The 16,762-nt window shown below is 30.1% G+C and overlaps 1 protein-coding gene across 6 annotated transcripts in view; it reads left to right on the top strand.

Moving 5' to 3' along the window:
• Nucleotides 1-16,762, top strand: part of LOC108686381 (synaptotagmin-1-like) — a 63,573-nt gene that overhangs the window by 28,223 nt on the left and 18,588 nt on the right. For all 6 annotated transcript variants that reach the window (XM_018191658.1, XM_018191654.1, XM_018191655.1 and 3 more), the window contains 4 exons: nucleotides 6,230-6,318; nucleotides 6,404-6,535; nucleotides 6,684-6,881; nucleotides 10,226-10,378. In XM_018191658.1, coding sequence (XP_018047147.1) covers nucleotides 6,230-6,318; nucleotides 6,404-6,535; nucleotides 6,684-6,881; nucleotides 10,226-10,378 — 572 coding nt within the window. The remainder of the gene's footprint in view (nucleotides 1-6,229; nucleotides 6,319-6,403; nucleotides 6,536-6,683; nucleotides 6,882-10,225; nucleotides 10,379-16,762) is intronic.

Genomic DNA, 16,762 nt, shown 5'->3' with positions numbered 1-16,762 from the left:
AGATTCCAGATTATTTTCCAAACATATTTAAAATTTATCTATGATCTTTTATCTACGATTATATAATTATTTAATATGTAAATAATCATTTCAATATGTATATATATATATATATATATAATACAATATAAAGCGACCAACAAATAAGTTTATAATATAATATTACAATAGGGGAAAGTTCGTGCCGGTTTTTAAGAGATGTTTATAGGAGAAAACACGACACGAACTTTTCGTGGTATCTAATATAAAGCAACAAATAAATAAATCTAAAGTTTATAGCGTTTTATTAATTTATATTTTTTATATATAGCTGCTAAATCAGAATGTTTCAACATAAAAGATCCAGTTCCGACTAATTCAATTGGGCCAAAGAAAATATGTATTTCTTTTCAATAAACGCCACATCTTCATCGCGTGGCCAAATAAAAGAATTGAGCTCTGATTTAAAAAATTTTATTTTTATTTTATTGTCACAATTATCATTAACTCGGCCAACATAATAGTAGTTTTCATAAAAAACAGCATAATATTTTTCTAATACTTCAGATACTCTCGCGTTATAGATTTTAGGATTCTTTTCAAGGAAACATTCTTCTTTTGAATCATTACTCATTTGATGTTGTTCAGAAAAACTAAAAACTTGAAAATATTTTTACTTCTTTTTAGATTGCATTTTTGTACAGTTTTTCGTTCTTTTATTTATTTTGTTACTTGTAATAAATCTTCGTAATCTGCACTGACTTTACCTTTACATTTATCAAGAAGCCAACAGTAATAAGAATTTTTAACAATTTTAACAATTATAATTTTGTTATTTATTTTAATCTCTATGAGAGAGAATGGCGAATGTTATTGATTTCTGTAATACTTGCTTTGAAAAATCTTTTAATTCTACATTCTCTAATTTAAAATTATCAAAATTATCAAATAAAATTGAGTTGTCAACATTTGTTTCCAATGTTTATAGAGCAATCGATTTTACATTCTATATCATCGAATTTATTATCATCTACAATTTGCAAAGGGATATTAATTTCCAGTCTGTATTTTCATACCTAATTTTTCGGTATTTTCATTTTTCAAAACTCAATAATTTCTTTGATATTTACGTTTTCTATAATTTTATATGTTAGGACACTTTCTGTTTTTTAATATTAGGTGTACAACTTTGCTTCCGCCGTTTTCTTATAGATGGCTTTAGCGGTAAGTGGTGGTCGAAATAAATAGATCATAGACGTCATACAATAAACTTGGGCATCTGTCAACATAATCCCATAGAAACATTAGTCGATTTGTGTCTGCATCATAAAGTTATTCTCGATTGAAAATGTCAGTTTACGAGCCAAATTCTCGTCATTTGCGGGAGGTTTTAATTTTTTGCTTCAATATGAAGAAATCTGCGGCTGAGGCTCGAATGCTCTCAAATACTTATGGTGAAGCCGCTATTAGTGAAAGAACGTGTCGTGTGTGGCTTCAAGAACGGTGATTTTGACGTCGAAGATCGGCATAGCGGTGGAAGAGAGAAAGTTTTCGAAGATGTAGAATTGGAGGAATTACTTGAGCAAGAATCGTGTCAAAATCAAGAAGAATTGGCACGATCATTGGGAGTGACTCAACAAGCCATTTCAAAACACCTCAAAGCCATGGGAATGATTCAGAAGCAAGGAAATTGGTTGCCGTACGAATTGAAGCCGAGAGATGTTGAACGGCGTTTGTTTGCTTGTGAACAGCTGCTTGAAAGGCAAAGACGGAAGGGATTTCTGCATCGCATTGTGACTGGGAACGAAAAATGGGTTCATTACGATAATCCCAAGCGCAGAAAATCAGGGGAGTTCCCGGCCATGCTTCTACGTCGACGGCCAAACCGAATATTCATGGCTCCAAGGTCATGCTCTGTATTTGGTGGGACCAGCTCGGCGTAGTGTATTATGAACTGTTAAAATCGACTGAAACAATCACAGGCGATCGGTATCGAACGCAATTGATGCGTTTGAACCGAGCATTGAAAGACAAACGGCCGCAATACAACAAAGAGACACGATAAAGTAATTTTGCAGCATGACAGTGCTCGATCCCATATTGCGAAAGTGGTCAAGACATACTTGGAAACGTTGAAATGGGAAGTCCTACTCCACCCGCCGTATTCTCCAGACGTTGCTCCCTCTGACTATCACTTGTTTCGATCAATGGCACACGGCCTGGCTGACCAGCACTTCCGGTCTTATGAAGAAGTAAAAAATTGGATCAATTCGTGGATAGCCTCAAAAGATGATCAGTTTTTTCGACGCGGGATTCGTACGCTTCCCGAAAGATGGGAGAAAGAAGCAGCCAGCGATGGACAATATTTTGAATCATAAATGTATAACCAGTTTTTTACAATAAAGTTTCGAATTTCGGAAAAAACGGCGGAAGCAAAGTTGTACACCTAATATTTTTTTATTTTCTGAGAAATTTAAATACTTCCGAAAGATCATTCATTATAGCATTTGTTTGTTTAAATCTATTAATACGATATATTAAATCCTTAATACTAAAATTAATAACAGTAAAATAAGTGGAAGTCATAGATCGAGCTGTTTGAAAAAGCTTTTCGCATATTTGGCTACTAAACATAATCGGGCGAAACATTTCAGGCGTCAGATTGCCTATTATCTTTAAATTGTGTAATTTTTATTAAATTTATTTATTATTTTTTTTATTAAATTATGAGCATTTAATTCTATATATAAATAACAACTGTTAATTAAAAAATTGTCTTTTATAGTATATTACTTATTTCTTTTTATCCATGCTCGCCATCTTTTCAGAAAGAAGACTGAATACCACATATATATAATAAATTCGATCACTTAAAAATGTAGATAGTCATTTAAGAAAGATATTATATATTTCATTTGTTTAAATAAGCAATTGTACCGTCAGTATTAGCAATTTGTTTTAAATTACAGATGAAGAACATATATTTTCCTCCGCAGAATAACTTATTTTACTTTTTTCTTTTAAATTCCAAGAAGTTAGAAGATGTTTATTTTGAAACAGTTTTCATTAAATAGTGAAGATGATCTATAATAACCATATAATTTCCCATAAAAAATTATCCCCTTTTTAAAAAATCTCATTTTACGCATTTTAGTTATAATATGCGTTGTATATCCTGTATATAACATTCTTCTACTTTATTCATATCTATTCGGCTTAGCGTTATAGCGATATACGTTCGTCTTTCTCACATTCGACAATTTTTGGCTGCATCGAGCACAAGCGAGATACGTCCGTTCTTCTCGCTGGTCGCTTATTTCTCGCACCTTCAATTTCAATGAAATTATGCTCATTATGCGCGTTTTTGCAAATGAAAGAATCTGCCAATAAAATGTTGTACCTAGTCCTGCGAACCAAGATATTGGATTGTCCGGAAAGTTCGTGCCGATTTTGAAGAAAAATTGAAACGCAGAAGATTTAAATTTTTAATTTCATTTATTAAATTTAAATCTTTTGCGGCACGAATTTTCCGAATCCAATATTATTAAGCATTAAAGTTAACGATTATTGGAAATCTGTCACCCTCCTCCCCCCTCCCTGCCAAGGAGCGTATGACTTCTATATTTCAGCCGTAAGTTACCGAATGCGAGAAGGACAGACATATATCGCACTGAATCGAATTTTGCTAAACGCGGCATGGTTCAGATCAAAATTGCGATTATTATTAAGCAGAACTGCCTCATACATAAGATAAGACAAGTGCTAGCTGATTGCATTACTGACCGATAGCAGCGCTGAACAATAGCAGTTATCTATAGGGTATTACCTACCCCATGGATGATATCATGAGAAAGAGAGCGCGCAATCTGTATAATTTATTTAATATTCAAATTTTATGTATTATATATTAGATGTAGTAAAAAGAAATCCATTATTTTTGCATGAAATTGAATGGAAAAATAATGGATTTCTTTTTACTACACCTAATATAAATATGTTTGACTTATCAGTTTAAAAATAAAACGTAATAGTGTTCAGTGATTTATAATAATTTCCATATAATGTGTCTTATTAATGCCCGCTTAGTAATGTCCAGTAATATCTAATGCCCACTAATGTCTACTAATGCCCCAAATGTGTACTGTAAATTTCAGCGGTTTACCCCTCCTTAGAAAGTACAAATATCATGTAAAAAATTAACACAAGAAGTGTAATACTTTGATATAATTTAAAAACAAATTTTATATAAAATTGAGTCATATTTAATGTTAAATTTAACTGAAATTAGATGCTATTTTTACACAGTAAAAAACATTTTATATATTTATGTTAAAACGAATCCTTGTTCAAATTTTCATTGAATTTTTATCTGAGTTTTAATTTAACATAATACGATTGTGTTATTTGAATATTTTATTGATTTAATATATTATAAATGTTAATTTTACTGAAAAAATATGTTCTGTACAATTAGTTACATGTAAAAAAGTACAGATATTTTGTGTTATTTTCTCTTTGTGTAATATCTTCAGTAATATTATTGTAACATTTATAATATATTAAATCAACACACATTTTATTCATTTAGTCTTAGAACTAAATGTTTTAAAACTACATTATTTTTATGTTATTTATTTATTTATAAATTGTGTCATTTTAACACTGAAAAATGTTAAATTTTAATTTAACACAAAATATATATTCAAATAACACAATCATGTTATGTTAAATTAAAACTTGGCTATATTAAAAATTCAACACAAAAATTTTAATAAGAATTCGTTTTAACATAAATACAAAATGTTTTTTACTGTGTACCGCCGCATTATTAGCATTATGCAAGGTGTCCGACGGCTAAAATCTTTTGAAAGTTGTTCAGGATCATGTCCTGGATAACTTTTGATAAGGATAGCTATGATTAAGAAAAATTAAATTCATTGGAAATTGTTTCTCTTGTTTTCATTTTTGCACTGAAAGTTCATTTTTATGTGCATAATGCTAATGCCGGTGGTACTGTAATTTTCAAGCCTTATAACTCGAAAAGTATTATATAGTTGTACTTCATAAAATATAATTTTATTGTATATTTTGAAAAGCTCTTGACACTAGCTATTAGATTCTGGAAAAAATAGGATGTGCCATTTAAAAAAATTGATCTTACCTTGGCAATCACCCAAGGTCAGACTGACCAGATCAGTGAAATAGATCATTTAAAATTCTACAATTTTTGTAGAAAAACATTTCTTTCGGAAAGTTTTCGAGATATTTCACCGGTCTGAGATTTTTACTCATCCTGTATATATTACATGTATTAGTTTAACATCTAACTTTGACTGAAAGTGGCGTTCCTTTTATATTTAATTTAATTTTGATAAAATTTAAATCTAACCGTAAATATTTGAAATGTGAAAATGCCAAAAAATCCAAAAAGTCACAAAAAATAAGAAATTATTTTAAAGTGAAAAATCACCCGGGAAAAAATGTTTTATATATAATTATATAAAATTATATAAAAATATATAATTTTATATACGTGGGTCGTTTGATAAGTTTGGTAAATTTCGATGAAATGGCTACAATCCATTGATGACGCGACATCTCGAAAGGTCCACTCTTCGAACCCCTTCAAGTCAAATTTCAGCCAGAAAGGATGCATAGATTCACATTTGGTAGTCATTTGAAGAGATTGGCGCGTAAAAAAGTGTTCTTCCATCAAGACAACGCGCCGTCGACACAAGTCGACCGTTGCAATGACAAAACTACGAATTGGGCTATGAATTGATTCCTTATCCCTATTCTCCGGATTTGGCCCCGTGTGACTTCTTTCTGTTTTCAAACTTAAAAACTTAACTCAGTGGGAAGAAATTCTCGTCAAATGAGGAAGTCATTGTCGCCGTCAATGAGTATTTTGCAGACTTTGAGACAGCCTACTTCAAATGATTACCAAACGTGAACTATGCGTTCTTTCTGGCTGAAATTTGGCCTAAAGGGATTCAAAGAGTGGATCTTTCGAGATGTCGCGTCATCAAATGGATTGCAGTGCCATTTCATGGAAATTTACCAAATTTATCAAACGACCCAAGTAATTTTATATAATTTTGTACATAGATGGACATATTTTATATATTTTATATATAATTATATATAAAACATTTTTTCCCGCTAATGTCCATCAAGAAATTGCTTGTTAGCGGAATAATAAAAAGGAAAATGCGAAATGCATAATCTTTATAAGGAATATGTTATGCAGGTGTTATTAGTGAAAATGCAGAATCTCAGAGAAATTCGTTCAATTCTACCACTGCTCAGTATAAAAATATGGATTGTTCTTCTACACTGGTAATTGCACATAATTAAATCTAATAAGAGCTTCATCATATCATCGTACTATTTGGCGATTAATTTATTTTTCTAAAAATTACAGAATTTGATTTATCCAGATAAACAGAAAAATGATAAAAAGATGAAAGAGTTTCCGATCGAATTGACAATGAGCTTGCAATATTTGCCACCCTGTGATAATATTATCCCCGGAAAACTCGTTATCGGTATTGAAGTATGTTATTGGCATTTTATACATGAAGTTATAATAAAGTTTTACTAATAATAACATAAATATTAAAAATGTTTTATATCCATTATTTGTCGGTTAAAATAAAATCACATAATAAAAATGAAACATATTCTACATTTATGTGTTTTAGGCGCTATGTGGTCTTCCTCCTAAACAATATAACGGAACATTGGAACCTTACGTTGTATTGAATATTATGAAACAGTCATGGAGCTACAAAAAGCGGCAAAAATTGCATAGTTTTAGAACAAGGGTGATCAAGCATACTGCCAGTCCGATTTACAAAGAGACTTTTGTTATTGCAAATATAAAGCCACAGGAAGCTAAGGTAAATTCTTTATTATACAGAATATTATATATTTGAAAAAAAACATTATACATTATATAATTTAATATTTCTATTATTAGATGTACAACTTTGCTTCCGCCGTTTTTTTCCGAAATTCGAGACTTTATTGTAAAAAACTGGTTATACATCTATGATTCAAAGTATTGTCCGTCGCTGGCCACTACTTTCTCCCATCTTTCGGGTAGCGTACGAATCCCGCGTTGAAAAAACTGGTCATCTTTTGAGGCTATCCACGAATCGATCCAATTTTTTACTTCTTCATAAGACTGAAAGTGCTGGTCAGCCAGGCCATGTGCCATTGATCAAAACAAGTGATAGCCAGAGGGAACAACGTCTGGAGAATACGGCGGGTGGGGTAGGACTTCCCATTTCAACGTTTCCAAGTATGTCTTGACCACTTTCGCAACATGGGGTCGAGCATTGTCATGCTGCAAAATCACTTTATCGTGTCTCTCGTTGTATTGCGGCCGTTTATCTTTCAATGCTCGGCTCAAACGCATCAATTGCGTTCGATACTGATCGTCTGTGATTGTTTCAGTCGATTTTAACAGTTCATAATACACTACGTCGAGCTGGTCCCAGCAAATACAAAGCATGACCTTGGAGCCGTGAATATTCGGTTTGGTCGTCGACGTGGAAGCATGGCCGGGAACTCCCCATGATTTTCTGCGCTTGGGATTATCGTAATGAACCATTTTTCGTCCCCAGTCACAATGCGATGCAGAAATCCCTTCCGTCTTTGCTTTTCAAGCAGTTGTTCACAAGCAAACAAACGCCGTTCAACATCTCTCGGCTTCAATTCGTACGGCACCCAATTTCCTTGCTTCTGAATCATTCCCATGGCTTTGAGGCGTTTTGAAATGGCTTGTTGAGTCACTCCCAATGATCGTGCCAATTCTTCTTGATTTTAACACGAGTCTTGCTCAAGTAATGTCTCCAATTCTGCATTTTCGAAAACCTTCTCTCTTTCACCGCTATGCCGGTCTTCGACGTCAAAATCACCGTTCTTGAAGCGTTGAAACCACTCACGTTCTTCCACTAATAGCGGCCTCACCATAAGTTTTTTGAGAGCATTCGATGAGCCTCAGCCGCAGATTTCTTCATATTGAAGCAAAAAATTAAAATCTCCCGCAAATGACGAGAATTTGGTTCGTAAACTGACATTTTCAATCGAGAATAACTTTATGATGCAGACACAAATCGACTAATGTTTCTATGGGGTTATGTTGACAGATGCCCAAGTTTATTGTATGATCGTCTATGATCTATTTATTTCGACCACCATTTACCGCTAAAGCCATCTATAGGAAAACGGCGGAAGCAAAGTTGTACACCTAATAATATAAATTAATTCTACAAGGTAAGCTACAAACAAAAAAAGTAATACTCGTTACTGAAAAAAATAATGAAAACAGTAATAAATGCTATATATAATATATAGAAGATCTTAGCATTACTCAGCACTACTGAATACTTCTGCACTACTACAGTAATATACAGTAGTGCTGTAGTACAATAATGCCTCAAAATACTCCTAGTGCTCAGTAGTACTTTTCTACAAGGGAATAAAGATTTGACTTGGCCGCGAACTGAGATATTAAGTAACCCTTGATACACACCTTTGGGTTATTTATATCCTGCACATTTCTTTTCTTTGAAATATTAAGAGCACATGATCAAATATCGGTCTTTTTTTATTCTTAAAAAAAGTGGCATCTAGAAAACAAGTTTTGTAGAGCAACTTTTAATTATACGCTCCACTGCTCACTGAGCGCTACATAATATGGTACTTATGGTCCAAACACGGCATTAAAGAAATAATAAACAGTAATAAATAAGTATGAAATATGATATTAAAGATTATGTATAATAGAATTATTCTACATTACGAATTATAATAAATAATTATATTAATCATAGATTAATCCCTTTTTTATTCAATGAGTAATTTTTTCGTTGAATGCATTCAATGGGCGCATTCAGCGGACTTAACAGTTGAATGAGCGCTCGCTGTTATTGGTGTATTCTTTTAGCTCATTCAATCAGAATTTTAGATTTAGAAGAATACATCAATAGCAGCGAGCGCTCTCTCAACTTGAATCTGCTTGAATCTGCTGTTGAATCTGCTGAATGCACCCATTGTTTCATAATTTATTACAATTTATTATGATATTATTCAACTATACTATGGAAAATAACAAATAAATCCGTTTTTTAAAATGAGTACATATATTTTTTTAAACAATATATTCATTAAATAATAATAATCACATAAATGCCTTTATAAGGCATTTATGTGATTATTATTATTTATTTGTTATGTATGGAATTTATGCCAGAGAATAACGATTTTCAATGCTGCTATCTTTTAAGAAGCCAAAATTGCATTAAAATTTGTAGAAATTTTTAAAGATTGAAGAGTTAATCATAAAAAAATTAAAGATAATTATAATATTTGAGAATAGAGTAAGTCCCAAGGAATTTCCTTTCTATGATTAATAATCATTTTAAAACTGATTTAGAAAGGTAATGTTTACTTTCTTTGTTATTTTTAATTTATTTTTGATTTGGATCTTATTATATTCATATGCATGTAATAAGATCCAATGTCGGAGTTTAACAACATTTTTTTTGTTCATTTACAAATATTCTGTATAAACAATATATTTTATTTTTGGGAGTGAATGAAATGAAGATTTGATTCTCTTAGTTTATTTCAATATCTTCATAAATAGAATTAAAAAAAAATAAAATAAGTTAGATAAGCCTTATTCAGATACCTTAAATGCTGAATGTCTTTTCTTAACACTTTGTACAGAGTTTCAAAATTTTCTTTATTTTCCTTTAAAATCCTTTATTTTCTAAAATTCATTATAATTCGAAAACTAGCCCCAGAGAAAAACTATTACAACTTTCCCCTATTTATAACACAATCTTAAATATATTACATAAGATATTACATAAGATCCGACCGACCTGAAAACTATGATAGGATAGTCAATACCAATCAATACAAGTTGTATTCCGTTTAAGTTGTATTCCGCAAGTTGTATTACTCTATAATTATGTTTACATGGCTCAAGTTACGACATTTGAAATTATAACATCGATTAGGAAAAATTGGCTGAATAATCATTCCATTCATTTCAGTCCTTTCGTTTCATTCTTCAGAAGAACAACTATGATTAGTCAGTTTCAGATAATATCAATGTTAACTTCGGCGTAAATCGAGCCGTGTAAATGTAGTCATTAAATAGCAATACTTATCGCAGGAGATGGAGCAAAATGCTTCGATTAACTTTCGATAATTATTTTCTTTTCAGGAATGGATATTAGATATCACTGCGTATGATCATGATAGATACGCAAATCACACAGAATTATGTTCGCTTAAGGTATTGCTAAAAAATATGAAGAAGATATTTTACAACCCGGAAATTCACATGTTTAATTATAAAATGAAGCCGTCCTATCAGGTGATATATTAATAATGCATATATTTAAAAAAATAGTGATAATTAAAAAATTGTAGTTAATAACAAATACAAATTAAAAAAAAAAAGATAATAAATAATAACACAAATTTTTTAACACACATTTCGAAATAAAAATTAAAAAAAAAAATTGATCAGTGTACAGAAAAGTCCAATTTTTTGTTCGAAAATAAATTTTTTTTTTATTAATCTTAAAATGGATAGGTACGCTTTTAAGGCAAATCGTCCCAGATTTCTATGGATCTAAAATTGAAAATGAACAATGTGAACAGAAACAGCATTAATGCAAGACTCGCAAGATTGGGAAAAAATGGAACATCCCATTTAGAAGCTTTTTAATGAGATTTCCGAATGATTAACGATTAAACTTAAAGAGCTTAATAATTAGTGTTTTAATTCTAGTGTTTTTTAAAAATATGTTGTGTATCATCTCATTGTTTAAATTTAAAATAAAGAGAGATAATTATTGCTTAATACAATTTACGATAAATAAACTATCTATAGTATCTAATGTATGAAAATTTTTATTCTTTTTGGTACAGAACGGATATAAATCCAAAATTTAAATCCAAATTTAAAATTTAAGATTTTCGTTTAAAAGATAAGATTCTCCTACAACGCGAAATATTGCAGCAGTATTTCAATAGTGCACAATATTACAAGCATTGCATCAATATTGCTGCAATATTAAAATTTTAATATTTTATTGGAAGTATTGCAACAATATTGCAATATATTCTTGCAGTATTACAATTCAGTAAATAAGTGTGCGGTCACGAGAGAGATATGTTTGCTTCTCATAAGGAGAAAATCCATCCAGGACGTATATTCTTCTATAAGGATGTAAATCAAGTTAATAGGTCCTTGGAAATTCCTTTTTTTGGATGCACTTCTTAGGCCCTCGAATATTTTTTGATCATAACTTTATCGTATGTATTTTAGAATATGATACTAAACAGTAATATGTTAGCAATTAATAAAACTAGAATAATTATTGAAACATAATGTTATAATAATATGCAATATTTCTCTAAATATTGCAGCAATATTGCAATAATATTTTATTTTTGCGGATATAGGAATATTGCTATAATATTGCAACAATGTTATGAAATATGCAATCTTTCAAAATAATATATTGTTGCAATATTTCGTGCTGTAGGAGTTACAAGAATCAGCAACGTTTCAAAAATATTATATAAAATTATAAAAATATTATTAAATGTTAAGATAATCCTAAAATATTAAAAATATTTTAAATATCAATTTTTTAAAATAATTTTATTAATTTTTTTATTGGAATTAAAATTAAATTGAAATGATAAAAGATACAAACCAAAGCAAGTTCTTTAACGTTAAATTACAATAAAAGACAAATATAAATTTTTTATTATCATTATATGAATGATATTATATTAGCTGCTCATAAAAATTCAGATCAAATTGATTCTTGACATGTTCAACTCTTACGATGACAGAAAATTTATCATAAAACATTATGATGATGAGGACATTAACTTCTTGGATGTGAAATTAATAATAGAAGATGGGAAAATTATTTTTGACATTTTTAAAAAATCAACAAATTCCGACAGGAATTACTTAAATTTTAATTCCAACTATCTGACTTACCATAAAAAAGGTGTTATCATTGATCAATTTGACAGAATATTATTCTTGTCACATCTAAAATTCCATGAAAGAAATATTCACCAGTTAATTAAAACATTAACAGTTGTTACCCAGTGGATAATATATTGGATAATATATAATTTTCGCTATCATTAATAACAGAATAAAAACCTTATCCTATTGGCTTTATACAAATAAAGTGAATGATGTCAAAAATCATAACTCCACATCCACTATTTCTAACAACGTATTCATTATCTTAATAGCATATCGGAAAAATTCAAGAACATATCTGATAAACTCGAGTTAAGAATCGGTTATAAACCGATGAATAAACTCAATAAATTCATAAAAACAGGAAAAGATCGCCTTAGTAAAGAGGATCACTGTAATGTCGTGTATAAAATAAATTATTTAGGTTGTGAATCGTCGTGATACATTGAGCAAATAAAAAGAAAACTAAAAAGAAAATTAAAAACTTAGATTAAAGAACATAGAGCTGATAAAAAATTTCCCGAAGCGATGTCAGATGTTATACTATTAATTTGACCATGAACACAAATTGAATTGAGATAATATCATAATCTTGATTCTGAACAATCAATATAAGAAGAATCTCGAAAATGATACATATAAAAAGCCAAAAATTGGATTTAAATAAGCAAAGCGACACAGAGAAAGGTTGTTAGATCAAAGAGGTTGTATCTACTTCTATTGAACAAGGAATCCTTCTTTACTCCCACTCCATAATTTTTCTATCTTCTATTTTAGTAAACCGAAGCACAGACAACTTATAGAAAAATACACACAGCTTAGCTAAATAATCTCTATCATACATTGATGACAAAGTATTAACGGTCTTGTAATGAACACAAGAATGCTTCTAACAAATAGATTTTAATCATGAGTTATAGAGCAGTAATACTAATATCTTATTAGAATCTGAGAATTACGTGTCCACTCAATCAAGATGTAAGGCCGATTTGCGTTGACATAGTTTCAAAGTTATAAATGAAGTTATAAATGACAAATAATCGAGCCTTGCATTGAGCTTAGGATCTCATGAAAAAATTTTCAATAATCTTTTTAACTAAAGACACTAGACAAGATTTCATGTAATTTGCATGAATTTAATTATTAATGATTTATTAATTATTTGTAATACGACATACTGAAGATGGCCAGATACTAAAATAGCCGAAACGTATATGTTTTATAAGTTTGAAGATTTTGAATTTTCACATATGATATATCGCTTATAACAACTTGTGGTTTTTATGCTTCTTTCTTCATATTGTTTACAAATATAAATCACGTTTATTAATTTAACAAATATAATATTTTATTTTGAAAAGAACAAACGTTTAAATTTTAATTCACTTTGTTGAATGACACATTAACTTTAAATTTGGGTAATTATTCAGTTTAACTCCCGCACTTCAAAAATCAATGAAAGCTTATGCGACACGTTTGTGCATAAATCGAAAGAATTTGGCAAAAAAAAAACGTCGCTGTCTTGTGATCCGAGATATTAAGCGTTAATGTTGATGACTATTAGAAAATCTGTCACTGACTTAATATAGCGCTATGTATACATACAACATTTGGTTAATATTTATTCAGAATTGCTACCTCTTTTTCGATTTTGAAATAAGGCTCATTCGACACATTTTTGTATATGTTTTTAAAGCAGAGAATGGTAATTATTTAGAATACTCCCGCTCCCTCCCTCCTCCTGAATTTATAACTTTTCACACATATCAAGAATAGAACAGGCTTTCGTTTTCAGTCAGTCTATATTAAGTCAGTATGACAGATTTTCCAACCTCAATAGTCATCAACTTTAACACTTAATATCTCAGATCATAGAGTAAAGCGACGCTCCTTTTTTCAGATTTTTTTCGTTTTATGCAGGGGTGGGCAGTATTTGAAAGACATGTATTTAAAATACGTATTTAAATACATTTTTTATTTTGTATTTCATATTTGAATACTTTTTTGAGAGTATTTTATATTTTACATTTAAATACTTTTTTTTTAGTATTTTGTATTTTTAATTTGTTAATACTAAAATGTAAAAATTTTTTTTATTAAAGTCAAAATCGCACCATTGTTGATTTAATCTAAAGTGTGTTTCATTTCACACATGATATGCATAATGCATCATCTATCTTTGTTTACATTTGATGGAACAACAATCTTTAGCGTTGTCTCAGAAGTGGATAGTATTTGAAATGTGTATTTAAAATACGTATTTAAATAACATAAAAATGTTATTAAGAGTATTTTGAATTATTTAAATACGTATTGAGAATATTTTGTATTTGAATACTTTTTTAAGAGTATTTTGTATTTAAATACATTTTGTATTTTAATACATTTGTTTGAGTATTTTGTATTTAAATACAATTTTTTGAGTATTTTGCCCATTCCTGGTTTCATGCAAAAACGCGTCGAGTAATAAGCATAATTTCATTAATTTTTGAGGTGCGGGGATTAAATTGAATAATTACTTAAATTTGTCAGTACCGATAATTAAGAATGTAATTGTAACGCAGTAATTGTAACAAATTTTAAAAAGTAATACTCGTTGTTAAACAAACAATTTTGTAGATTTATAGAAGCTGTTACAATCTTCTATTGTAGATAAAGAGATGTATCCGCCAAAAATTAATGTTGGTTAAAGATTCTCACAATGTAAAATCAAAGTAGACATTGGTTAATTATTTTAAATTTTTCACATATTGTGATTATTTAATATGAAATTGAATTATAATTTGATACAAGTGCTTATTAAAGCATGGCTCAATAACTAACAGTAATTCGAATTAATTTAAACAAAAAAAATTGTACTACAGTTAATTAAAATAATTAAGAACAATCAGTGAATTCGGTAATGTAAACTGATGTAATTATAATTAATCTCAACGAGGATCGTTTGAAAAGTTTTGAGCCTCAATATGAAAATGATAAAACATGTATGATTGTAGTACCAGAATCGATTTTGACAAATAATGCCATTTTTGTATTGAGGCTCAAAACTTTTCAAACGACTCTGGTAAATTGTAACATTGTAAGATTGTAAATAAGAAATCAGAATATCAGTTGTAGATGTTAACATAATGCATTATGAAATAAGAATAAATTAAAGAATAAATAGAATAATAAAAAGAGGAGAATCTAACAGAAGTGATTAATAATTCGTTCATGTAAACTATTATATAGTCTGTGAACCAGAATTTTGTAAGTACAGATTATAAAGCTTGTATATCAAATAAGTTATTACGATATTGACAATTCTGACGCCATAGTAAGAAATGATAATAGAATCTACGAGGGCAAGTCAATAAGTTCTTAGAAAATCTGTCAGAAGGCACTCGCAGTGTCATGTCATACTTTTTGACAAGTAATCTCTTAGCTGATTACTATCAAATTTTCATCGCGTGGTTTCATTTCTGTAGACGATTAAAGTGAACAACTTTTGTATTTTTTACAAAATGGAAAAAAACGAGTTTCGTGCAGTGATCAAATCACATCTACATATGAAAGATTTAACGCCGAAAGAAATCAAAGCCGAGTTGGATAATGTTCATAGCACATCATATGCGACTCACACAATTGAGTGAATGAATTTAAACGTGGTCGTACATCCACATATAATGCATCTTGTTCGGAACGTCCAATTGAGGCTGCTACGCCAAAAATCATCGATAAAGTCCACGATATTGTTTTGACTGATCAACGAATGAAAGTGCGCTTGTTGTCACAGGCATATCATATAGCACAGTGATTTCAATTTTGCACGAACAATTGAGTATGAAAAAGCTATCGGCAAGATAGGTGCCGCGTTTGCTCACTGTGAACCATAAGCGCGTTCTTGTGACGATTTCAAAACAATGTTTGGAGATGTTTCAACATAATCCAGATGAATTTCTGTGTCTATTCATTACTGTGGAACATGGATCCATTACTTCACACCCGAGACAAAAGAAGTCAAAACAATGGACTTCACTGAGTGAACCAGCTCCGAAGAAGGCGAAGATCGTAAAATCGGCCGGAAAGATGACGGCCACAGTTTTTTGGGATGCACATGGTATAATTCATATCGATTACCTCCCGTCGAAGCAAACGATCAAACGATTATTACGCAGCCTTATTGGACCGTTTCAACAACATTTTAAAGAAAAAACGTCTCTTCTTGGCGAAGAAGAAAGTGCTTTTCCATCAAGACAAGGCACGGATTCACGTGTTCGGCATCGATGGCCAGATTCAACGAATTCCGCTACGAATTGCTTCCCCATTCCTGAAAATCAAATATACGTATTTATTGCATGGATATTGTGGCCTGTTTAAGAAGATTAGTCGGTTCTTAAACAGGGGGAATAAAAACAAACCAAACCAATACATGGGTGGGTTAAAGAACCGACCATAGCTTAGCTACTCATAGGGAAATAAAATTGTAGTAAAATATAGTTTAAAATCAAATAACTGAAATATCTTTTGAATAAAGATTTCTGTTATAATTGATAAACTACTGGCTTTATTTAACTCTTTCCTTAGATATTTCGTAATATTCTCATCTTATAATAATACGTAAACTCTCTCTTATAATTAGTATAATTTTGTGTCATCTTGATCTAACTTTAAATCAGTTTTAAATTATTAAAGCATAACTGAGAGCGAAAGAAATAAAGATTTTATTATTTGAATAAAGATTTTATTAATTTTATATTA

The sequence above is a fragment of the Atta colombica genome, unplaced genomic scaffold, assembly GCF_001594045.1.
Source record: "Atta colombica isolate Treedump-2 unplaced genomic scaffold, Acol1.0 scaffold178, whole genome shotgun sequence".
Lineage (NCBI taxonomy): Eukaryota > Metazoa > Arthropoda > Insecta > Hymenoptera > Formicidae > Atta > Atta colombica.
This window is presented reverse-complemented; position numbering and strand designations above follow the sequence as displayed.